General features: G+C 38.0%; 1 protein-coding gene across 1 annotated transcript in view; it reads right to left on the bottom strand.

Annotated features, from left to right (window-relative positions):
• Positions 1-26195, bottom strand: part of FRMPD2 (FERM and PDZ domain containing 2) — a 56101-nt gene extending 29906 nt beyond the window's left edge. The window contains exons 1-22 of the mRNA XM_088059977.1: positions 26133-26195; positions 24702-24828; positions 22833-22964; positions 20427-20511; positions 16819-16969; positions 15151-15222; positions 14311-14485; positions 13393-13543; positions 13158-13296; positions 12176-12328; positions 10673-10858; positions 9609-9765; positions 6890-7100; positions 5893-5996; positions 4767-4865; positions 3594-3701; positions 3342-3458; positions 2644-2879; positions 1971-2075; positions 940-1033; positions 386-471; positions 46-193 (exon numbers count right to left, since the gene is read on the bottom strand). Coding sequence (XP_087916103.1) covers positions 46-193; positions 386-471; positions 940-1033; positions 1971-2075; positions 2644-2879; positions 3342-3458; positions 3594-3701; positions 4767-4865; positions 5893-5996; positions 6890-7100; positions 9609-9765; positions 10673-10858; positions 12176-12328; positions 13158-13296; positions 13393-13543; positions 14311-14485; positions 15151-15222; positions 16819-16969; positions 20427-20511; positions 22833-22964; positions 24702-24828; positions 26133-26150 — 2854 coding nt within the window. The 5' untranslated portion in view covers positions 26151-26195. The remainder of the gene's footprint in view (positions 1-45; positions 194-385; positions 472-939; positions 1034-1970; positions 2076-2643; positions 2880-3341; positions 3459-3593; positions 3702-4766; positions 4866-5892; positions 5997-6889; positions 7101-9608; positions 9766-10672; positions 10859-12175; positions 12329-13157; positions 13297-13392; positions 13544-14310; positions 14486-15150; positions 15223-16818; positions 16970-20426; positions 20512-22832; positions 22965-24701; positions 24829-26132) is intronic.
• Between the last annotated feature and the right edge of the window lie 730 nt (positions 26196-26925).

Raw genomic sequence — 26925 nt, forward strand, 5'->3', positions numbered from 1 at the left:
TGCACATTGTAGGAAGTCACCCTGAGTTTCTTCTTTATCACTCACCATCTGTCAAAAAGCAGCAGTCCTTGGTACCATCTGTGAGGGATGTTGCCACAGAAACAACTGCACATTGGTCCTCCTTTCTGTCATTAGCAGTCAAACATGGCTCTGCCAGTTGGTAGTTTCCCCTTTCTAGAACCAGTTTGGCAATCTATAACAGTGATTAGCAGGTTCCAGTTACACAGGACACAGTGAGACCTAAGTCTTTTTACTTTTCTGTTTAGAGGAATGGGGTAGGAGCAGAGCGGGGGCGGTTCTTTCAGCCAAACTTGGGTACTTGTGCTTCATACTAAATCCAGTTTAGTCTACTGGGTATCTTATTGATCTCTGCTGCTGTACAAACCTGGCCAGATTTCTTAAGGTGTTCCACAGCTTGTTTGTGGGTGATGCCACAGAGGCTGATGCCATCTACTTCCAGCAGACGATCACCTGAGGTAAGAAAACCAAAGAACAACAAAGAACATCAAGTTGCTTTGATGTTCAGGTTCAGAGGGTGTAAACTTTGAGGCTGCCCATGTTACAACAGATCCTAATGCTTACATGTGTCAAATTAATATTAATTCATAGGAAAGCAATACTGCTTGCTGTACAGCATTCTATAACTAGCAGCTAAAACATTCCAGAGTATTCTGTAAGTAAATGCAGTGATAGCATCTGGTTATCACAGTAACAATGATGTCAGAATCACTAGCCTGATAGCAGCTACAGAGGGTAACTGTACAATGTTGGTGTGAGGCTTCTGTTTTTTCAGTGGGATCCCTACATGTAGTACAAAGACAGGCTAAGGAATGATGGACAATATATTACATTTCACAGTTGTAACACGTCCAATCCCAAATGTGTTTCATCATCCACACTGAGTTCTGCAGCCCAGGGTTTTATTGCCAGACATGTTACCTATCTTTATTTGTCCATCCTTATCTGCTGGTCCCCTGGGAATAATTGACTTCACATATATCCCACCATGACGCACACTGGTGTTAATTCCACCCTGCAAAACATGCCCACAGGTTAGAGTCTTCATATAGTCTTCCTGTGGTAAAAATCAAAGCAATTTACACACGCATTGCAAAGTAACCGCTTCAGGAATTACTTTCTTCTTTAAATATTGGAAAAAAGGGAAAGAGGATATTACTCCAAAACCCAATTTAGTTGTAATATACTTCCATAGGCACAAATCTTATTTTATTTTCTCAGGAAAATACAATGTGTTTCTATGTGACTATATAAAAATATTTACTAAACATTCATAAATTTTTTCTTATGCTCACATAAAATGGTCTTGCATCTTTCAGTTATCCTCTAGCCCAGCTTCTAAGCTGTGCAATATCCATTCTTCAATTATTAATCTTTCAGACAACATATCAAGCATGGACCTGAACTTGAGCACTCAGAGAAATTCCAGATTAACCTAACAATCATGTTCTGTCCATCTATATCCCCTAGCCAAATTCAGATGAAAAAAATGGCCTTTAATTTCTTCTGCAGGCAATGAAATGGCTGTTGCTTCCCATTTCATTTCAGCAAAGACTGTAAAAGACATCTCGGTCTGGAGGAATAAATTAAACTTAAATAGCTAGGACAAGGACTTGTTATCCAAACGTGGCAGACATTTTTTATTGTTGCCTTCTCTTGTCCTCCCTGACCAAACTCTGCTTTCAGGGATAGATCTTGTTCCCAAATTGAGGAAGGCCAAAAGGGGCTTGTACTGCCAAGTGCTTAATGCCAGGACACTTCTCTGACAGTTGGTGTGGGTAAGAACCAGGGAATGAGCAGAGGCAGTACTTCATGCATTCTATGTCAATCAGTTGGACACTTAGGTTTAAAATGTGCCATGATAATGATTTCTGTTATCAGCCCGTCTTCTGTCTTTGCTCTCAGTCAGGTAACAATTTGACAGACAATTAAAGATTAACAGTAACACTTGCAGTCACACTGATTCCAAAAGTCCCATCTTCTTTAACAAGTTCCACTGTGTAGATTTCCTTTGAGTTGGTTTCTGATGAAGATGCTAAGTGGGAAGAATCAGCTGCCTGTCTCAAAAATAAAAACTTTAATGAGATTACAGCATCGGTTTAAAAACAAAGAGTTGGCGGGGGGGGGGGGGGGGCCACGCTGGGGAGAAGGAGTTTAAAAAAAAAAAAGGAAGAGAGCAGGTTTGATCCTGCTGTCACTGTAAACCTGGAGTGGTACCATTTATATCCCTGAGTTATTGGAAGCTTATGCTAATGCTACTCAAAATGCAATCTGTCTAAATGCACATAACCTAAGTATGCATAGGGAGGATGTCTAAAAGTAGGAAATTAGACATGGCATGTTCTGTGACTGGTTTGAAAACTTAAAGATTGCAAGAAAACATTCAAAATTTTGTCCCTCCACTGGAAAAGGAAGGAGAATTTTAAAACACTTTTCAGAACAGTTTCCCCATTTGTTTATGTATTCCCGACATGTCTATCATTTTGACATTTTCAATGTAATTTATTTAAAGGTTTTCTATCTCTTTTTCTTCATGGTTACCTTGCCTCCTATATGTATCTGGTATGTTGTTATATGTTGTGTGCTGTGTGTAACATTACTGAGTAGCATCAAAATCTCAGTTACCTCTACATCCAGGCTATCAGCTGAAGGAACTGGAATCCTAGGGCCCGATTTTGATGCTGAATTCCAAGAGAGAGTCTTCTCAAGTTCATCTATATTTGTGTCCTGTTCTTTGAGGAGAGCTGTATGACAATCCTGAATCTTTTTTCTCCCACTGTCTACACAGGAGATTTCAGATCCACTAGTGCTGTTTCCTCTTGATAGATTCTTGTCTTCATTTAATCCTTCTTCATACACGTCTGTAAAGCCATACCAAAATAAGACATTGTTGAATACAAATAGCAAGTAAACTTATAGAAGAATATTGTTATAAACCAGCACAAGAGGAGAAAGTAACTTTCTATTTCAACTGATTGTTAAATCAGATCTATAAAATGAGTTGTCAATGTAAAATGGAGCACTGCTATTGTAAGTGTTCAGGAATGTGTTTGCTTCCTCACTGCAGACCACTATGACTCTCTGTCAGAGAAGGAAATGCCAGAAGTCCTTTAGTGTTCAGCAAGGCAGCCCATAATAGATTTTTTCACACTGATGTAGCAGAGACATCACATGATACCTCCTAGGAGTCGACTATTTTAGTGTATGGTTGTTCTAACTGGCATTCAGTAGCAGGAAGGTAGTACTACATCCCAGTGCCTAATATGAGTGTCCTGAGTTAACTGTTAGCATCCCAGAGCCAGCAGAGGCATTTGCCTTTATACCTTTGGGTTGAGAGATGATAAGCTCCACTTCATCAGGAGAATTCTGTATGATTTTAACTGCAGTATTAAATGAAACACCCTCAAGACTGATATTATTCACAGAGATGAGTCGTCCTCCTTAAAAAAAAAAAAAAAATAAAGGCAAGAGAAAGCACATCTAAATAAGGAAATACATCCAGAGTAGCTAACTTTATATAACATAGCTAAACTGTGCAAGTATTTTAATTCTAATTAAAAACTACGGAAAATGACCTGGTTTGATGTTTCCAGCTCTGTCTGCAGGTCCCCCAGGGATAATTGAAGCGATAAAGATACCAAGGTCTAATTTTCCTACATTTTCTCCTCCAATAATTACAAAACCTGCAAAAATGAGATAGCATGAGAATGCAAACAGTGGCAGTATTAAAAAAGATTAATCTTAGGAGCACAAAAGGCTCTTACTCCAATGGCAGAAGTTTTGTATGTGATCTTAGGCATGGGGAGCTTTGATTTACAGGGGATCAAGGTCTTGACTTGGGAGAGCTTTAAACTTAGATCATAATTAAAGTGTGCTGGTGTCTCTGGTCACTATTTAGATAAAATTTCCCAATAACAATAACAATTTTTTTCTGGCTTGGTAACCTAACTACTTACTTGCATGAGTAATGAACTAGATAGACCTGCAGCATTTAACACCTGCAGGAGGGAAATGGTATAAAAGCTCATTAGATAAATTTGATCATTCTACATCATGCAACCAGGAAACCTGAGGTGGGCCATGTAAACTTATAATGTAAGAGATCTGTGAAAATTAAATCTACTGTTTGGTAGTTCAGTTTCACTATCCTAACTCTGGCTATTGAAATATATTCTTCTCACTGCTATAACAGTTGGGTTTGGGATTAGGACATTATACACAGACCTGCACCATTTATAAATTTGATTTTTAATTATATTAATGGTCATTTGTGAAACCTGATGGTCTGAACTTATCCACTAGAACCAGATACAGTGTGATTAAGGTATTAGATAACAAAAAATATTATCCAAGTAACAAACCAAAAGTTGAGAAACATTTATGTTAAGCTGGTATAAACATTTTGTGCCCCCACAGGTACCACCTGTAAGGTCTAAGAGAAATAAAATCTGTGCATGTGTACTTCACATACAAAACTAAAACCATGTTTCTTTCATTCTACTCTTAGCACTTGGTACCTTTGGTCTCTGTGACCTTAGTTAATCCTCTGAAAATATAATGGTCTTGATTTATGTGCTTAGTTCTTTTCAGTCCTGGAAATTCTGAGTCTTTCACAAAGATTGCTACTCTTACTCTAAATGAACTAAAGGAGTTTACAGTCCTGCCCAGCCTGAATCAGCTAGCATCAGTGTTAACACAAGGATCTGATGGTTCCAGTAACAAACATAATATTTATGTTCATTACTTACCAAATCCATTCTTAGGGTCACGTTTTAGGCTGACACAAATGATTTCTCTTTCTAGACCACTTAGCAAAACTTCCTTTTGCATGGCTGGTGATCCAGGTGCTGCAGAAACAAAACAGCTATAATAAATGTAGATTGATGCATTTATAGACAGTATATTCATGTATTATGAAAACTGGAGCTTCAAAAATTAATATATATTTTATCTTTGATTTCAATATTACTCTTACTTTTGAATCAATATAATTATTGAAGGAAGCTCAAACAAGTGTTCAGAAGTTTTTATTCTTTAAAAAAAACTCTGTAAAGGGCTGTGCAAGCTCTTCCTACAATGTTCCTTTCTGGGAGAATATATATTTTTCTGCAATGTTTTTATTAAGATTAGAATATTTAAAGAGTCAGGTATGTAGTGTCCACTGAACCTGAGGGTGATTTGGACACAAAATCTTCTGTGGGCTCTAGCCTTAGGCCCTGTGGGCCCTTTTGGCTCTGAAGGTGCAATCCAACCAACACTGATTGCAGGGATGACTATTTAACATTGAGCAATTGTCATAGTGTGTTTAAAGTACTGTTCTAATTTTTAAATAGACTAACCAGATAATCATAGCTTCATATTCCATAGATTGGCTCCCCATGTGCATACAGTCTGGCTTATGATAGAAAATTAGATATCCAGTCCTTATTCCAGGAGGTGTCATGCAAGTGCAAGAGCAGAGGAAAGACCTGGAGCTTATGCTGACTCATTCATTAATTATCGAGTTGTAGATCTCAGTTTCAAACCAAACAATGACCTTTGAGCACGGGGATATTGCTCCATGCCAGAGTCTCTGAGTGTACTGAACTCCATCTCTGTAGAGCATTAGGCACTATAGAGCATTAGACCATTATAGAATATATATATATATATAGCATATAGATTCATTTTATCACAAAGTCTCTTTCCACTGAACCTGATACAAAGTGGGAGTTAAGGGGAAGAAAACAGCTTGTCTTGCTAAACTCTGGATTAATTTCCAGGACTATGAAAAAGGATAGTCTTTAATTTATAAGTAAAGTATACATTGGTCTCCTTCTATTGAAACAATAAACATGGAAGGACACTATCTCTCTTTATGATTATTATACTCACCACTGATTGTGTTCTGAGTTGAATGGATTGAGAGGAAGTCATAACTCCTTTGCTTTCCATTTGAATTGATGTGCATTTCTGACTGGGATAGCCCTGATACAGATCTGCATGGCAGGAAAGGGACACTGTTACAATAAAAAATCAGCAATGGTATTTAGTCATTGTCATTGTCTTCATTGTCATTAATCTGTCAGAGCCAAGTTGGGAACACACAGTTTTATAGCCTTTCAATGAGTATTCTGATTTCTGGGACATATTTAATTTTAGGGGAGAGGTAGTTTATCCTTGCCAACATTTCCTTCCAAATAACAGCTGTCATTAGACCACTCATGTCATGACTGATGCCTCCTGTGTTTTGCTCTGAGCTGACTGCAAGTATCAAGAAACACTGCATAGCTTCACCATGATTCATTTAACCCTGCTGTCCATTTAGACAAAACCATATCTGAAAGTTTTTCTGGTAGTTCATGTTCTCCTTGACTCTATTCCAACCCTTAGTATTCTAAAAGGCACTAGAATTCATCAAAGACCTTGAGGCTATGCAGCTACAGTAACCACCTACACAGGTGAATGCACCAAAACAAAGAGGAAGAAGTTCTTGCACTGTTCCCTATGATTTGCGCATTTAGACATGGAGGCCAACTAAGTAATGATCTCTGCATTCCTGATCAAAACCAGCTTCTGATGGTTTTTTAGTTCACATGCTGTAATTTCCAGTGAAGATACGCAGACATTAAATATATTACATTTCTTCTCCCTCATTTTTTAATACCCCATAACCCAATTAGTGGTTTCTTCTTGAGTCTGCTACAAATTTAAATGTCACTCTTTTTCAAGTTCTTCTCGGTTAGCCAATTAACTTGCTGCCTGCATTTGCACTACTACTGGCACCATGGAGCCCCAGACCTTTTGGTGTGACCACAGTAAGAACTTAAAAAAAAAAAAAGTTTATGTCTGAGTCTTCTTACACATGTTCAGAGAGAAAAAGCAAACCTACCTGCCAAGATTGCTTTTGTCTCTAGTCCTGTTGTTGGTTTCCACACTGAGGTTATCACAAGATTTGCTCATCATCCCAGCAGAAAGGTTTTCCAGGTTTGCTCCATAAAGCACATTCTCTGACCGAGACAGTCTCTGAATAAGGGCAAGGTGTTCATGCTGAGCTGCATATGCAGAATTTGATTTGTCTATTTCCAGAAATTTACTGTCCTCTGAATGAGAAGCAGGAGGGGAGAAGAAGCAAATACAAATCCACTGATATTATCACATTTCTTTAAGCTCAAAGGAAATTTAAATAAAATATTTTGAATATGCCAGAAAAAATATTGACATTACAGATGTATTTGTTCTTTTATCCTTGTGGACACCTAGGTCTTGGGGTGAATAGAAGGAGTTTTCTTTCATAAAAAGTATATGCTGCATTTAGGTTTAATTTCTGTGAATTATACTACAAGTGCACTTTCCACAAAGACAGGTGAAATGTGCAACCCTATATAATTTAAACCTGAATATTTCTGTAAAGTGTATTTTGTAAATGATTGGTGTATGAGAAATATCTGTCTTTCAGAGTCTGAATTATCCAGGTTGCTAATTTCTCATCCTTCACAGGCATTCCACTCCAGTATATTTATATCCAAGAAGAGAGGAACTCTAGGAAATATTCTCTCCAAAGTTCAGGGGAACACCAAGGAACTGAGTCATTTGCACAAGTGAAGTCAAATGGGGACCATCTTGGTGGCAATACCTTCTATCCAGTTTTCTACCTTTCTGTGAAATCTACTACTTGCTTAATGACACCTGGGCTCTGCTGTATACAAATCTGTCCTCTTCTGAAACAAGGTGGTGCTGAAAGAGAAATTAATTTATTTAGGTTCTCAGTGGGTGGGCTGGAGAGGGGACTTGGAGGATGGAATGACAGCAGGCAATTGCAGACACACTGGAAAATAAAACAAAATCTTAACTTGATACAGGCTAGCATAAACATGAGCTGAAATTCTGCTTCTACATGCCAGCTAAAGTCCTGTGTGTTTTTCTAACAAATGGTAGCCTGAATACAACTTTCTAGAACACTACTCTGCAGCATTAAATCTAGGTTCCCTCTTTCCTCAGACTTTGATTAGAGGCATTTCTTAAGGCATCAGGAGGCTTAACTATCCAGAGTATTAGCTCAGCCTAGGCGTTGCCACGGTGATTCTGAAGTAGAGGGTTGCTTCAGGTTTTGAAGTGATGGTGACTATAAATCTGAGCAGTGCATCAAAAGCAGAAACATGCAGAAAGAGTCTCGTAATCTCTTACAGACTCACTGTGGTGAGTGGTGGCAAAGGCAGAATTTTGAACTACTGTCTGTCACTGCCTTACTAAGCTTTTTTTTCTGGGACAGCAAGCTCACCCTGAAGCCCAGAATCTGCAGTCACGTGGCTTGTGCAAGTCTGGCTTGTTTCAGTGATTTGGTGTACTTGTAATCAGCACTTGGATTATAATTTTCTTAGTTCTCAATAACTGTATTCTGTTATATATGGAATGTAATTTTTATTTTAAGATAAATTACCACAAGCAAATGTGACACAGGCAACTGTAAGATGCACTATTAGCACTCATTTTAATGCAATAAAGAACAATCCCACTAAATCATGTTAGAAGCTGGAGATGTCAAGCAACAAACATTTAGGTTCAAGATGCCTTGAACCTAAATGCCATCCTATGGCTTTTTTCCATGATAACAATTTTGTGCAAAAAATTCAACTTTCATTAAATAATTTTAGTGGTAAGGAGGCAATATATCAATCATCCTGTTGAATGCCATGGTATTATTTGTTGCCAACACTTTTATGGTTTTACTACAGAAAGGAGCATCCCAGAAGATAAGGCATGACATTTGATTTTCCTGCAGTGACTCACCAGGTCAAACACTCAGGGGTTGTAAATGATCATGGTTCTGTTAAAGGCAGTGGATGAGCTAGTGAAAACTCTTGTTGCTCCACTGAAGTAAAGAGTGATGATGGTTGTCAGCTTAGGCTCTTATTTCTTATGTGCCTCAGTTTCCCCATAACAATCTTTGCCCATCTTTACAGAACATGCTGACAACTGTGGATGATATGTGCTATGTACTTGCCCTGGATGGAGCAGCATTTTGTCTTAGAAACTATGGAAAATTTGAAGCCTGAGGAGCTGCCATTCATATCTTCCACAGGCATGGCAAAATCTAAGAGCTGCTAGCAGCTATACAGTGAAGTGGCTATGACTCACATGCCTTTAGCAGTTTTGTCCTGGGACTGAACCATTGGGTTGCATCCCTTTCTTATGCAAAATAACTAAGTTCAGCTCCAGCATGTCTATTTAATTTGTGTGGAACATTTTTCAGGTTATATTTGGGGTAGGTCTGATATATTTCTGCAGAATTTTCATCAGGAGAATTCTCCTGAAGGGAAGTGAAATCATGCTTATTTCTTTTTTAAATCTGAGTTCAGCTACATAGTTGTTCTGGTCAGAGAATCTCTCTTCATCCCCTGCACATGCCTACTAACATACATATGCTGAATTAGACTTAATGAGACAAATTAGACTCTTCTAACTTTCAGTATAGTAGGAGAAATTATTTTCTACTGAAGCAGAGTGAAACTGAGGTGGCAGGTTCTAATTCTCAGATTTGGTGCATGTACCTTACCTAAAACATAACCTTGTCCTATGGTCCCTGTAGCAAAAGTGCATTTATACCTCACCTGATGAAGTTTGCCGAAGTTGCCTAGAATTCATCTGTGCATTGAATTTGTGCTGGGCAGAGCAGAGGTCCAGTAGGTATTTACATGTCTTCGCTGTATCAGTAATGAAGGTGTGTTTCTTGCCACTGAAACTGCTTTCAATCATGAATTTTTTTCTCTGAAGGGGAAATAAAAGCACAGGTTGCTTCATATATCAGTCACTACACTGAGGCACTGGCAGTTCATTTTTATAATCTTGTTGGTTTGTTCCAGTTGTATTTATGCCTGACTGCATCCCTTTTGCATGCAGGAAATGCCTGTTGTAAATTCAGCACTTGTAAGCCAGGTGTCTGTCATTGGGATCATAACTCTTCTATGCTGAAAGTCAAGAGCCTTAGGACATTGAATGCATTGACAGCAGGTTTCTGAAACTGCAGCATTTGGCCCCACAGATGTTAAAATTATTAAACAAATTTAATATGAAAAGGAACATATCTTCAAGGGAGAGGACTATTTTTGGAGAGCAAGCAAGCTGGAAAATTTGTGATCCAGTTTGGCACCTAAACTGTACAACAGTACATTGATTCACCTCTAATGTCAAAATCCCATTTAGAAATGGGTCACAATCTTGTCACCAATACTAGTTTGTTAGCAGACCTCAATATTCAAGGAGATGAGGATGAGTATAATGAGATCTGGAAAGTGGAAGACATAATCCCATGACCTCATGTAGGCAGAAAAACAGAAGAAAAGAGCAGTAAAGACAAGAGAGTAATGAGTATAGAATATGCTGCAGAGAAATTTGGCATAGTCTCTGTAATAATCAGCACCAGATTATTCAATTTTATAGTCATTTGTCTTTGGCCTTGACATAAATACTGCAGAACTATACCTCACAAAGAACTCAGTATCTTCATATCCACATCCCGATCAAGCTTTGATTTTAAACTCTTTTCAGAAAGGGCTTGCCCATATAGAGTCACTCTCATTCTCACTCTGAATGCAATAAATTTGTCAAAACAACAGGAAGAAAGGCAGTAAAACAATAGATATTTTAGAGAGAGATTCAGTTAGTTCCAACTCACATGAGCTGAAATTCTTTCTGTTTCACGCCACTGGAATCTTAAACTGGCAATTCTTGTGTGATTTTTGTTCTCATAGACGATGATGCCTTTGGCACAGATTCCAAGGATAATGTCCCCTTCTGTCCCTTTCTTCTCTTGGGATACACGATAGAATAACACTCCATATTCAGGAAGTTGCTGAGTCACCTTGTAGAGAGAAAGTGCTTTTACCATGCCTTACTCAAAAAGATTAATGGGAAGAAAATCTGGGTAGAGGGAGGAGAAAATGCTTTTGAGTGTCTGAGGAGCCAGTGTCTGCCCCTGCCATGCAGGGGATATTCTGAGGAACTCACCCAGAGGTTCTGGGGGTTCATTCTTGTCTTTCTACCTCCTATACTTGGCCACAAAAATGTTAAAATGTGACTCAGACACTTTACAGAACTCTGGAATATAACTAGGATTTACTGTCTGATCTGCAGACCAATATAAGTTTATCCTAAAACCTTATTTTTCCTTTCTGGGAAGCTACTGTAGAATCCCCAAATGACTTTTCAATTATGAACAGAGATTTTCAGTGACCAAAATAAAACACTTTAAGAAGATCTATTTTTTTTAGAAAGTAACCATAGTACAAATGTTCAGGTCCTGAAAACTAGGGCATCTATAATCACTAGCTGAATCTGGGTTTTAATTTTTAATCCCTTTCATATTTGGAATTTACATGCTCTTGCCATGGGGTCTGTCTTTCCCACTTTGTATGATGTGTTGGCTCCTTCTACAGACTTACTGAAACAGATACTAACAAAGCTGCTTTTCTTCATTGGATTTGCCATGCATGATGGGACTGTCATTAAGGCTAAGCTTCAATCTTTTTCTTCAATTGCACTGACAGTGTTAGATGAGGAACTAATAAAATTAAATAGCAGCTGAACTAAAATGCTATGAATAACGGTGTGTGGCACTGCAGCAAAATGACTACTGGTATTTATCCATTATTTAATCCCTGATATTTTTCATTTGATGGAAAGCAGAGAGGTTTGGGGAGAAGGACAAATTAGCAGGAAAAAGTTAAATCCCACAACATTGTGACGCTTTAGAGCCCTAGAGAAGTAGACAAATGAAAAAATACTTCAGATAACTCCTTCCTCACTTCCAGGGTTCACAGATACTTTCAAACAATCACTACATGTTTAGAAAGTGGCTGAACAGTTGCTGTAAATTCTGAAGTCAAAATTATTCTCATGTTTTATAATCTTCTGGAGCCCAGACATGTTGGTAACATGCCAAAAATTTACATGAAGCCTTAGAATGCTGCAAATACACCAAAACGTGTTATGAAAACTCTCAGTGATAAGTGACAGTATCTACAGCAGAATGAAATACTGAGATTTTTGTTGACTATTCAAATTTTTTCATCATATCTAAAATCTACCGTATCAGGCAAGAAGAAAATAGACAAGAGTAACTAGAGAGAGGCTTTCTACCTCAAAATTGATAAATAGTGTTTGGGGTAAGGCAATTTACCTTTAAAAATTCTAGTTCAGCTTCATCCTCAAATAGGGAGCGATTCATACGATGTAATTTAGCAAGCTCTCGCTGTACATATGCCAGGGTCATTTTCTCTATTCGACTTGCTGGAATGTAGTCTTCAACACGAAAATAGCTCTTTCCATGCATCTGTAGGGGAAAAAAAATTGAAAAAATACCAAAGAGACAGGGGCATTTTCTTCTTTCTTGACTTTTATTATTCACTGCATTCCATTTTCAGGGTGACCCATATGCAGATGGAACAGCACCTAGTGTCCTGACAGCCAAATTGCCTCTTGCCCCTGTGTTCAGGCAGCTGCTCCAAGCACACTCCACTTCTTTGGGCAGAGGGGAGAAAGGAGCTGGGCCTACAGGTGTGTCCTGCACTGCTGACAGCTACAGCTGCATCAGTACAACAGTACATCAGTACAACCTGCATTGCCATGATGGATCTGAATACATGAATCAGACCACTCAGAGTTCAATTAACAGAGCTACACTGATTTATGTAGCTGAAGATACAGAAGACAACATAAATGGGTGTTTTCTATACACTTCAAAAGTAGGACAGCTAGTCAGATATACAGAGACATAAAATAGCTGTGAATTCTGAAGTGTTCATTTTCTTTTCTCTTCCCTATTTACTAATCTCTTTAAACCCCTCTGCACGTCCAAGCTGGGCCTGTGTTGGAAACTTTCTACAGATTTTCTGGAGTTTCCAGGATATCTTATCAATTATGAGGAACCTAGATTCTCTCATCATTCTGTCATATTTCCTGGGAAATTCACCTGGCTCATTACTATTCCATCATCAGAAAAATTTTGTAATTTTTTTTTATTAACTCTGAAGGACTTATCTGGAGGACTTAACTGAAGTTTTCTGCTGTTCACATTTCCTCTTTAAACACTATGTGACAAACAAAAGCTGCAAAAGTTGTACAGAGAGACCTCTGAGAAATACTGCATTATTTCTCCACACCTCAGAAGCATAATTGCCAAGCTCTGCCTGCAAAGCCAAAGCGCCGAGTTTCAGGGCAGTCTCATCACTGCAATATAATCGCTCCTCCAAAATATCTTTACGAAGCTGCAGGTAAAACTGATGCCTTGTCAAGCCGTGCCTGGAATAGAAAAGGGTTTAGGAACTCAGGAGCAGCTTTGAATGGTATCCCTAAATGCTACTGGTTTTCCTTCCATCAGCAGAATTGTGCACTTACTGAATAACATTAAAGTGGTTGACAAAGAATTTTATCCTTAGAAAGAGTGTGAAATTAATAATGGACATTTTCTTCTTGGGTTGGTCATTCCAGCCATCTGGGGCAACTTTGTAGAGTTTGGTCTCCTCATCCAAAAAGAAGAATTCTTTACCTGAAATGAGAATGTTGGGTTCTGTGATAAACCTGGATATATTTCAGCAGCTTAAAGTTCTGCTTTCTTCATTGAGTGCATCACTAGCAATAAAACATAAAATGAATTGGGGATGTCAGCTGAGATTTACTTCTCTGTGTCATGATTTTACTTATTGCTCCTTTGATGGAGAACTTAGGACAGTATGTAGTTTTGAATTACAAATGTTAGATGCTGGATTAGTATGGTATCTGTGAAATCACTCAAGGATTCATGGGGCTTGCATTCTTCTCACCATTCAGGTTCTGCACTCCTTTGTAATCCTCATGCTCTACACACAAGGTGTGTGCTCTTTCCCAGTGCCTCAGCTGTGCCTGCCATCAGAAGGCATGAGGGGGAAACGTGGGTCTGGTAGATGACATATCTGAACTTTTATTCCCACTTATATCTAGGAATAAACACAAGCAATCTTTCCAAGTGCACTGCTTCTTGGAATTTCTGCTGGAGCTGCATGGCTCAGTATTATTTGAGTGCAAGGCTGGGACACAGCATTTTCTGCCTGGGAATATCAGCCAGTAAATGTCATATGGCTGTGATGATGCACAGTCCTAGGGCAGACATGCTTTCCATCAGTGCAGTGTAGTTTTAATCAACATACCTTATTTTTGCACAAGCTTTGTATCTGCTTCTACCTAAGGATCTTAAAGGATCTTACTGGAACTCATTGATAAAGTGACTCCAGAGGCACTGAGGGACAGAGCTGTCACTGTACTTAAGTGTCTCATTACCTTTCAGGTAAGCCAAGCCAAAGTAGAAATGTTCCACCAAGTTTGCATATGCCACCACAGTGTTGAAAACATCTCTTGCCTTGGTCTTGATGTCACATTGCACCTCAAGGCACTGGCCATTGAGTAGAATTACATTAAGATCCCTTTGGGACAAATAGGATTTCCCTTTTTTAGTCTAAGAACACACAAGAAAGAATGAAGAATGAGTGCCAAGTATAAGCAATGCGAGTTCCACAGTATTTTATTACTGAGGCCCACTAGTAGCCTGTCTCTATACAACCTGTTGGAACTGGTCACAACACCATGCTATTCTCTGTCTCCATTCTCATAAATTAATATCACAAATATTTCTTTTTTTTAAAAAAAAACAAGATAATCACAACAAAACAGCTGAGCATACTCAAATTCTCCAGTCACCAGGGTTATTCTAGATTTGTGACTAATTCCAAATTTGCTTTGCTCTCATTTTTACTGCTGTCTGCTGTCAACTTTCTACCCAATCTTAAGCAAAGTATGTGCTTTCAAGCTGGAGAAGTCCCTCACATTGGAATGTCATATTGCAGATTCGCTGTACAGTCTTTGTCTCAAAAGTCTAGGGCTAAAGTGAGCATTCTTAGCTGAGAAGGATAAATGAAGCTTTTTTTTCAGCCACAGAAGTAACTAAATAGCGCTAAGAATTAAAGCATATCCTTTCAAGTCTCAATACCTCTATAGGAACCCTAACTTGTTTTGAGAGGAGGACATGGGAAGAATACTGGGTTGAGACTGAGGTGCTACTTACAAAGAGCCCTGACTAAAATGTCACTGGATTAGTTCTAAATTCTTAATGTTCATACTTACCACAATTGATCCAGGCAGCTGTAAGGTCACTGGTGGTTCGCTAGACAAAATAACAAACTCTGGACCTGAAAACTGCAAGGAGACAATTTAGAAATTTAGTAAGTCTTCTTAATGGAATGAAGATCCCAAACACAAGTATCAATGAAACCCATTTCTATTGATCTGTATGCTGGATCTAATTGACTTCAGTGTCTAATAAGGTGCAAATGCTGACTGATGACTTCTCTCTGTTTGGGGTATCTCCTGTGTAGACTCACCAGGGTCTAAGTAGGGGTAAGCTCATGCTGAAGCCTTTTCCTCTATAAAGGCACTTAATCTATTTCCTTTGAAAGGCACCTGTTTTCATGGCACAGAAACTTAATTTATTCTGAGAGTTTTTCTCATTTGATTCCCAAATTACTCTGAGGACAGTCACAGACATGTAAATACATACATACACACCACTGTGATTGAATAAGCCCAGCTTTCTTAGGAGCTAGACTGAAATACAGTCCTCCCTATAATAAAGGTTGACTGATAGTTCTTATTAGTAGACACTGTATTCTTTTGTTTTAACTTCAAATAACTTCAACATTTTTTAAGGTCTTTTTTTTCTTGCTGAGCATTCAGCTCAACTAATTGTATATATTGGGTTTTCATCAGATGCATCTATGCTTTTAGATCCCCCTTGTCTTTAAGTAATAAGATGTGAAACCTTCTGGCCATTTACCACGACTTAGTAACTAGACCCATTCAGATACTTTAAAAAAACCTCAATATTTATTTAATAATAATAATAGTATGGTTCTACCAACAAACAATGCAGTTTTGTATCACAATAAAGAGGGAATAGCACTGTGTTTAACAGTTGCTGAACTCCTTCTGTAGAAGGCCGTTATTATCCCCACAAAAATCATAATAATAAAATTTAAAAATAATTAAATCTAAAATAATAAAAAATTTTAAAAATTATATGAGAAAATATAGTTTTCCAAAGTGTCTAACTGAAGCTCTTGGCCAAATATTTGTCACTGGTCACTGTTGAGCTTCTGAACTGGACTCATCAGCCTGAAACCTATCCCTTCTTGTTCCACAACAGAAAACTCCATATGAAGGATCATGGTGGAGTTTTCAGTGATTCAGTTATTTCTGAAGTTTTGCAAACCAACTTTTAAAGAAACATTATCCTTTCCATTTAACAGAGTCCTACCACCACTTAGCAACTAGAAATAGTCAATTAGGAGAACTGTCTGGGCACATTCACTGCTGGTCTATGCTTTCTGTCCAGATGTGCACTGTAAAAAAAAATTAAGTCCTTTGAGCACCATTGGCTGGCAAAGGTTTGGGTTAAGTGTCTCCGTAATTTTTTTTTTGCTGTTCTGAAGCTGAAGTCAAAGTGGCTGGTGAAAACAGTCCATATGGTGTTTGATGCTTGCAGAAATCACATATGTAGGTCAGAGAGGGTTCAATGACCAGCTTTTGCATAGTCTTTATGGACAATTGCTTTCACTGCCTTCAGTTCTGACAGCACAACTGGATCATGCTTAATTTGGAGTCTGTCAATTTAGAATACTCATCTAATAAGATGACTCAGTAGCTAATATGCACATCACTGTTGAACAAAAATTAGATGAGAGACTTCTCTTCAGTGATATTTTGAAATCAGCTTATATGTTTTGCATCATTCACCTTTTCTTTCCTGTGGAACAAACATTTCTGTGATGCAGAAGCTGCTGAGTAGTCCTTTGTAGACACAGAGAAGGTGGAGCCCAAGCTTAGTAGGTTCTGTCGGCTGTTCTTCTGTGTTCCACCCGGGATTTCTTCTACAGCGCTCACCGACCTTCAAAGGAAATGTCACAGTGAGGAAAATATATAACATGCAATCAACACAACACCAACTTGGGGACAGAGAGCTTAAGGTACAGTAACTACTGCAATACTATGAAGTCAAAGGCAATGTCTCTTATAAGCTTCTTAATGCTTTACAGAAAAAGAGAAATAATTTAACAGGGGTAATATTACTGGTGCCATTTATAAATAAATCTAAACTCTGCTTTGATTCAACAGAGTCAGGTTTATTTCTTTTTTTTTTTTTTCATTTGGTGAGCCAGATCAAGTTTGTTTAAATTTGGTGAAGCCAACAGTGTAAGTATATAGCCCCATTCCCTTCTGGGAATTTTACAGGATGAAGCAAATTCCTCATTTATTATTTTCTCAAGAAAAAAGCTTCAGAAAGCCTTAACATTTGTTATTACATTATTCAGAATTTTCCAGGAATAGGAATTAAATTATTTGAATGCTTATTCATTAGGATATATTCATGTCCTTGGGCGCTAAGGGAATTTTCAATTTAATGAAGAAAAAGGTGTGTGAAATCTCAGATCAGAAAGCTCTCTTTGTACTATGGTTTTAATGAAGAAAGTAATGGTGTATTCCATGTGATCAGATGTATATCCTTAGAATAAACTTCAAATATACTATGTACTCAATGAACAAATAATGATTACGTGGTTCAGAAGGAGGGGTTTCATTCAGGTGGACTTTTGTTAATTGCATTTTTTTCAACAAATATCAAAGACACATGGAAACTTTTCCATTATCCCAAAGTTTCATCCTTTTCTTTTGCACATTGCAGATTTACTTCAGGAAATCATTCAAGGAATTTCTAAAAATTTTAACAAATTAACTGGAGTAGTTTTTCATCTCTTGTGCCTAGTATCCAATAACAGGGAACATGGGTGTGGTTCAAAGCTACAGTAGATGGGGTTCAGAGAGGATGTTAGGAACCATTTCTTTACTTAGAAGGGGACTAAGTAAAGTTACTTTACTGGAACAGGCTTCCCAGAGAGATGGTCACTAGTTCAAGCCCATCAGTTTTTAAGAGGCATTTGGAGATGCCCTTAATAGCATGCTTTAACTTTTGATCAGCCCTTAAGTGGTCAGACAGTTGGATTAGATGATTATTGTGTCTTCTCTTCTCTCCTCTTCTCTCTCCTCTTCTCTTCTCTTCTCTTCTCTTCTCTTCTCTTCTCTTCTCTTCTCTTCTCTTCTCTTCTCTTCTCTTCTCTTCTCTTCTCTTCTCTTCTCTTCTCTTCTCTTCTCTTCTCTTCTCTTCTCTTCTCTTCTCTTCTCTTCTCTTCTCTTCTCTTCTCTTCTCTTCTCTTCTCTTCTCTTCTCTTCTCTTCTCTTCTCTTCTCTTCTCTTCTCTCTTCTTTCCTATTGTATTTTACATTCCTCTGTTTATAAAGATATCTAGATTTTTTTTTTCTATCAATGCAACCTCATAAAGATCAACATTTATTAACTCAAAATACAAGATTCTTTTTTAAGAAGGCTTTCTTTTCCTGTGGAAAACACTTCCTTTTATTACTTCTGTTAGGTGAGAGATGCCAGATTTGACAGTTGTGTCTTTAGATATAGAGCAGAGCCATGCTTACAAGCTTCACTTTGTGAGATGTTAAGTATGTTAATTGGGCTGCCTACAGAATGAGCACGATGATATTAGTAAGCTTTATAGATAGTAAACCCATGACTAATTTTTGTGTTGATTATACTCCTACATGGGAAAATGGTGATTCCCAAAGTCATTTCAACCCCACTGCTGTCATGGTATTTGTAATTGGATGGTTACTGTGGTAGAAATTCAGTTGCAGGTGCTTACAACCAGGAGTGGGATTTACAGTCCTGGAAGTTCTATGGGAAACAGCTTGCTGGAAATTTGGAGAACAGGGTTTGTCTTTCAGCAGAGGAGGGGAACTCATTCTTGGCAGCATGATTTTAAATCAAGCATTTTAAGATTGTATCCAGGTTTTTAGTCAGAGGTATGGCAATTGCTCAGAAGTAGCCAGCAAATAAATCCTCTGTTACACATATAACTGCTAGATACATGATGCATATACAGATGTCTGTGAACGCACATATAAATGTATGTGTGTGTAGTTAGACAAGTAGACAGAGACTTCTTTCATGACAAAAGCAGTCACTATCCTTCAACCTGCTTGTAGATCTCTCTTGTTGCAGTTTTACAGGTACTGGAATATTTCATGTTGCCCAGATTATCATGGTTGATTTATCAGGAAGTTCAAACTGTTTACTTGGGACACATTTAATTTGGAGTTGATCTAAATTGAGCATTTCCTGTGGGCCTGAATTACTCGTGTCATGTTAAAAGCAGAAACTCCTGTTTAACTGGGTCAAGAACCCAATTTAAATGGGATGTCTGTAGGGATTACATGGTGCTTAACTATGGGATTCTGGTCTTTGTGGTGCCTAGAGGCTGACAGTACTTACATTTCTTTGTTTGGAAACAGTCATGATTATAGCTGCACTGGGCTAACACACAGTATAGAAAACTTTTTTGGCAGCAGTGGTGTTACCCTGGCTTTTGAAAAGGAGTTAGTATCAGTTGTACAATTCTCAGTTTTCTTTGCCAATGTCTACGGGGCTGCTGTCCATACCATGGCTGAAATGAGGCTAATCCTCATGACAGAGCAGAGGTCTTTAGTGCCTGTGTCCCTGGATTACCTGTAACTCTCCAGTAAAGTGGCAGTGTAGGGCTGGATATCACTGACACAAGTGAGAAAAATCAGTCTAAGGACTGAGGTGGAAATGCAAATGAAAATTATAGATTGTATACATGGTCTGACATAACCAATCCAGAACACATAAGGTGTGACAGCACTTTAATGTGACAGAGAGCCAAAATCTGAATGTGGACAAATAAGAACTCTGACAGAATGCCTTGATGGGGAAAGTGATGACTGTTCATAGCTTTTCAACAGATTTTTCCCTTCATAAAATTATACAATTATTAAGGTTAGAAGAGACTTCTAAGATCATCAAATCCATGTTTTCACAGTCTCTGTGGAGCAGCTTCCCAGTTTTTTCAGTTATAGAGGGCTAGTGCTTCTTCCCTGCCTGGTGGAGACACAGCTAGGGGCAGCTGTTCTGGGAGGCCTGTGGCATCTGGCAGGACACAGTGGTACAGAGCAAATGTGGAAATCCTGAATTTGCTTGTTTTGTATTGATTGTTCAGGGCCTGGGTTCCATTTTACTAGAGCTTTTGGACTGTTCCACTTTGCACCAAATCAAGTCTAGGTGAACATGATTTATTTATTCTACATAATAGAATAATATGTATTTATTAAGTTATTTATTCTATATAAATAGCATCTATTAGCAAAACAGGCTCAGATGGCAATTCAGGCATTTTCTGATATTGGCATTGCCACACCAGTTGCTAGCTTCACTTGGTTATAAAACAGCTTCCATCTTATAAAAATCTGAATTGAGCTTACCTGTTTATGAAGAGCTTGTAGCTACTTTGTGTCCTTGACCCACTGAGTGTGGTGTCACATGATCTGTGTGTCTCTGGAGCTCTTCCTGCAGTAAATAAAGGAAATTTTACATTTCAAATGATAGTAGCAGCACTCAGCATCAGATGTTGGGACAATTACAACAGGAAAGAAGTTTAGACTGGCAACTTCTTCTCTCGTGTCCTTGCTTGGACATGATAAATGGCTATTTAATAAGGTTAATGAATACTACAGCAGCAGTATTCCCAGTTCCCTAGTTATTGTTACTTTCTCTTCATAACCCTTTATGTGAGTGTAATTTGGAAAACAGCTGTGTAGGTATAATGCCTGTCATTTCCATCTCTATCAGGGTAATTTGTGAAACAGCTTTTTCTCTTCAGAAATTATGCCAAATTTTTGTTCTTCTATTTTCAGGCATAAAATGGGTAGAAAAAGCCATGAAACTTCTCTGGCTTAATCAGAGTAGAATATAACATCAATTAAATGAAAATGATTGTATCTCTTCCCCTGGTTACTTGTTATGTTGAATATATTGTGAATGTTTTTACAGCATAAAAACATGGAGGGAGTAGTGGATGGTTTATGGGTCCTTAGCAAATAAGGATTGCATTGTTTTTCACCTTCAATCATCTCTGTTGCTACAGAATGGACGGATGTTGCTTTGTCCAAATACACAAAGGTTGAAATTTAGAGGCAGAACCAGAGGGTTATACAAGTTCTATGGATGTCTCTTGTATCAACAGAGATGTTTGAAGTTCTTAGGAAGGGTGAGAAGGTTAAATTTTTCTTCACTTGAATCATTTCATTGATCCTATTTGAAGAATTGCATATCAAACTATTACATAAGTAGAATGATAGAGGTGGTAAGATAAGCTGTGTGGAAGCAATCATTTAGATAGAACATTCATGCACTACACCCTGAGACTTCACTCTGAGTTCCAACATGAGAACATGACACCGAATTCTAGTGTACCAACCAACCAACTGCGATTTTAAAACCTAGAGCATCTACAGTCGCATTGCTAAAATAAGCATAAACATGTGGGGCTTTTTCAAGCTGCAGATGGTAGTGACAAAATGTGAGATTTGAGATAAGCTATTTACCAAAGTTAAGATTCAATCCCGTGTTCTTAAACAACATGCTTTTTAATGAGAAAACCTCTCAAAATTCTCTGCTTGCACTGTGGTTTTCATAAAATTGTATAAATATATTTTGACAAGCACATAAAATTCCCCTTAGTTTTTCCATATCAGCTGTTACAGCAGTGGGACAACTTGGCTACTTTCAGTGGCCAGACTGCCATGCTTTGATCACAAATCCAACACATACCTGGCATTAAATTAACATGTATTCTTCAAAGAAGTTGATGCTGTAGATTTGCTATATATTAAATGAGCTTCTAATGTACAGTTTTGATAGAGATATTGATCTCCTTTGATAATGGTACTCTACCAGATGGTAACATTTTTTTTAGAGAAGAATGTTTTTTTTTTTAAATATATTATTTCATGAAAGAATGTCTGTGACAAACAAGCTTTCACATTCTGTGTTTATTCATGTATTTTTAGAATCCTGTCTTAAAAAGTCCTGAGTATGAACAGCTACCAGTGTTTCAGTGGAGATTGAGATATGCACAGTCGCTGGAATGAGCCTTTGTCAAGTTTATGACCAAAATGTTTTTTAAACTGCTTACAAAACAGGCTTCTGTTGAGTTTACCTTCACTATGTGTGACTGTGTATGTGGCTGACACGTATGTGTCACTCAGGGAGCAGCTGCAATCTCAGGTTTTTACTGCTGCTGGGTTTGATTGCAATTTTGGAGCTTCAGAAAAATGCCTTGCAGGAGGAGAGCATTAACATGAGTAACCTCACTTTCCTCATCCTTGGGCTGAGGGCTTAGGGCTCAGAGTCTATGATGTGGTGGGGTTTTTTCCCAGGATGTGCCCAATTTCTGAATTATGTCCTCATAGAACATTCACTCTTAGGCATTGTTTATAGATTCAACTGATTTCAGAGCTGACCTCTTGACATTGCCCACCATATGCATTTGTGGGGTAGCCCCACCTTTTCTGTATCAAGACCCCATGTGTTAAAAACATGTCAGGCTTTGAGATCTGCTGAACAGCATTACCTGGCAAAGGGGGCGTGAAGCAAGAATGAGGTGATGGGACTACATGGTAACCTGAGATAGCTTTACAGTAGGACACAAGTGAAAAAAATCAAATATAAAAGCATCTTTCTTCTCTAGAACTTAGCACAAATATACCTCCCAAGTCACATAACCACAAGTTGCATGGGAGTGTATCACCTGGCACATGGTCAGTCCCACACCTCAGGGGACAAAATTAGACATAATTCACAAACATAATCTTTTATAAAAATCTTACCTCTCCTGTGTCCTCGGTTAGACAGTATCAAAGATGTACTTTCAGAAATACTATTAGAGTCACTATAATCCAAAGAGAGTTGTCTGTAATCTTCTGTTGACTGACTATAGTTCATTAATCTGGACCCTTTGTCTGGAAACAGAAAGGAAATGTGGTGAATCATATACTTTGATTATAAATCATTGTATTTGCATGTTAATGTAAACAATATTTGGATAGGCTAATTTTTATATAGTCCACATCCTTCTGTCTTCTAACCCTGAGTCCAAATCCTAAAAGACTGAGGAAGGCTTGGCAGCTTCATTCTACTACTTTCATAATCTTACTCTGGCCAAAATTGGTTTTCATAGTTCTCAACTATTCCATATAAAACAAATTCTGTTCTGCATGTTTAACTGAAAGGTTGCGAAGTGCAGATAAGCTGCAAAGATCTTATTCCTTGTACTCTGAGGTCCAAAACCTTGAGCTATAACTTCTTTCTGTGTGCAGGATGAACAATGCTCAGAGAGAATCCACCACCAGAGTCAGATGCAGAAATTCCATTAAGGGGTCATCCTAATTCATTAGGATGTACATATTTTTCTTGCACACTGACTTCACTTTGTTTGCATTCTCTCTTGCCCTTTTACAGAATCTCTGAAGCATAATTTTTAATTAAAAACAAAGGAAAAAATGGAATGCTGTCTTGCAAAGTGCAGCTCACACATTTTCAATTGACACCCTAATTCATTGAAGTTCTTCAGCACACGTAAGTCAAGTGACCTGAATCACTGGAAAACACAGAGATCACACCAAATACATAATCCCTAGAACCAGTGGAAGGAAACTGGCAGGAATGTGTGGTTAATTTCGGGTTGAAGATGGGGCCATCCCTTTTGGCAGCAGCAGGATTTCTACCTAATTTGGCAAGTGTAAATCTACAAGCTCAGTTCTTGAGTAAGTGAACCACTGTGGCTTGAGGAGTAGTTTGTTTGCATATTTCCAAAAGAATCCCCTTTTCTTATAACCAATAATATGTAACAGAAATGTTCCAGATGTATTTAAGTCTGTGTTTGATTCTAGCAGATTTCACAGAGCATATGTGTGATTTTTTGAATTGGAATTTTATTGCTCGTATGCCTAATGTTGAGCATATCCAAAAAAAATCCTGTATAGCTTGGGCCAGACTTCCCCTTGCCCCAAAATAAGAGAACTCTGTCAAAGTGAACAGTACAGTGTAGACACTAGAAAAAAAGATACAGTTATAGCATTACTCTGTGGGATAATAAATCTTGATCTTAGTTAAAAGAAATAAAAAATTGGTATATACTTGTTTATTTATATAGTCAGCAGGATTTGACCTTGTCTTGAAATCACTCCAGCAATCCATATGTGAATTTACAAGAAATCTTTTGAATAGAAAATTAAACTAAAATCAAAAAGAGGCTACAAATCTTTGCTTGAGTAATCAAATAGGAAAGATGAATATATATTCCTTAATGGCAGGAGGATTACCTCACAGAATCCCACCTTCACAAATACACTGGAGTATACAAAGTACAAAAGCAGTTTTGAAAGTAGAGGAGTTTCATATGCACAGGTTTTACGCAAAGTGCTTTAAGAATCCAATCTGTGCAAGCTGATTTGTTATCATTGCTTCACAGCCCTGAGACTACTGTCCTTTGTGGAAATAAGGAAAAGAAACCTCACTGACTCGCTTCAGAGTCTTTCCATTATGAAGTAATTTATATGTAAAGCAATAACTATCCTATCCAAGAATACATGTAATCACTACAGCATGAAATTAAACAATCCATCTACCTTGGGAAAGACACAGAAAAGGCTGTCTGTATCCTTATTAGAGAGTTCAGATTATTAATCTTTCTTTACCTTGGTGAAAATTCATCTGGGATGACAGCGCTGAGGTGTCCGATATTTTTTCATGCAGTCTTTTCCTTATCACATGACTTCTGTTCAGCTGAGAGGCTATGCTGTCTTCAGTGACCACCTGCTCTGTCTAGAAGGCAGTAATATTGAAAGTGAATGTCATATGATATGTGAACTTCAGACTCTCATAGTGAAGTAATCCTTGTCCTCTGGCTGTCAGAGGCTGCTGATTTGCTTTGTATAGGCAACTTTATTTTCTCAGATTAACACAAAGCAGGACTGAGTATGTTTGCTCCATGCTCTCATGTTAGCTAAGTTTAAGAGGGGTCACCCTCTGTTACAGTAGCAAAGAGAGTAAGAAAGAGTGCAAGGGAAAGAATATTCTCAAAGTTTTAATGAACACTGGTTGAAAACAAGAGAATTCTGGTGTGTTTTCTTCCACTGTCATTCAGCTTATAAACAAAAATGGTTTTTGATACTCCAAATTTTGAAAAACCTGATGTGATCATTTATTAAAGATCTCATATGGTCAGGCTTGATTTCACAGCAAATATTCAGTTCCACTCAAGGACAATGAATTAATTTCCTAACATGATGTAAATGAGATTTTTTTAAATTTTGTGAAGAAGGTCTGAAACCAGATTGGCAATGGAGAAATCCTTACTGTTGTATAAAGTCCTTGACTTTGGCCAATATGAGGTCTCCGTAAAAGTTATGATTGTTTCAGTATTAACCAAAGATACTCTAAGTACAAAAGCTCAGTCACTTCCTAGGAGTGTAGATAATACCTTAAGTTTTAGTTTTCATATTTTTCAGATTCTGTGCTGCCTAGGTGTATAGTTTTGAGCTTCATATTTAGTGTTAGTGAGCTCCCTTCACAGATCAGGTAGACAAAACAATTCCTTTTCTAGCTTGATACCAAGGACAATCGTTACAAGTTTCAGGCCCAAAAGCATAAACAACAGTGGATTGAGGAGAGAAAACAAGAAGGATGAGACTTCATAACCTGAAACTGTAATTGGACAATTAACCCAAATATAAAAATGGACCAAAATTTATAAACATGTGAGACCTTGTGACCAATCCTGCACTTTGTGACCATTTTTAGGTCTGTCTTGGGTTTAGCCCTGGCCAGGTGTATCCTTTAAGGCCTTTCAATAAATACCTACCTTTTTAACTGTCTAGCCTCTGTTCTAGGTCAGCCTTCTCAAGGCATCATAGAAGTGGTGTGTGAGATGGCTTCGTTGTTTATCTGCTTGTACACTTGCCCACACAACTTTCTGCCTAGAAGTTTAGAACCAGATCTCACTTCCTTAATGCATACAGACATTAATTTCAGCAATCACTCACTGATGTCCCGTGTTGCTGTGCACCTCTCTCACCACAGAAAAGGAGATGGAGTATGAGAGTAGTACCTACCTCGCTGACACTTACCACTGCAAACTGAACCATTTTCTTTATGCAGAATTTTGGTGGTAAGGAAGCAGATTCCTTCTGATGTGCTTCACATGCTTCCAGAATGGATTCAGGAGAAAGTCTTCTATGTGGCAGATCTTCACAGAGTGTCAGCAAGAGTGTATGTAGTTGGTCACTCAGCTGGAGGGACTGCATCAAAATAGAGGTACTGTTAAATGGCATCTCCCAGGAGACTGAAATCCTGTGTAAACTGGGACCAGGAATTTCTGTAAGCCTTTTACTCTGGGTGAGAAACATGCATTGAATTCCTTTAGACTTTGGGAAAATTCCAGACAAGCAGCATAACAGCAATGAATGAACCTCTAGTGGGATCCAGGATAGCCTTGGAAGGCATTGACATCTCCCAAGAAAGATCATTGCCCCAATTAGGGGCTTCTTGGTGACAGACAGTTCAGTTTGCTCCAGAGCTTTGTTAATTAGACTGTGATTCAAATATTCATGGAAGTAAGATGTGTGGTAGCATTAACTTCAAAAAGGTAAGGAGTTATACCAGCCAAAACTGTTGTCATAGAGACCAGATACTTATATTTTAAGGCCATTTAGCTTATAAAGCTTTTTCTCTGTGAATGTGAAAGGGAGGTTAAATCTACTGGAAGCCTGTACTCACCAAACTGAGAACAAACAACCAAAAGCATCAATATAGAAAAGAAGAAAAATGCATGTTACAAGTCTTTGAAAGGATTCTGGGTAATCAAGAAATTAATAATTTCATCTAGCAGAGATACTGATAGAATTTGTTCAGAAATAAGGG

Source organism: Pseudopodoces humilis, chromosome 9, assembly GCF_049639895.1.
Source record: "Pseudopodoces humilis isolate 2021_Gansu_Grassland_sample_001 chromosome 9, ASM4963989v1, whole genome shotgun sequence".
Taxonomy (NCBI): Eukaryota; Metazoa; Chordata; class Aves; order Passeriformes; family Paridae; genus Pseudopodoces; species Pseudopodoces humilis.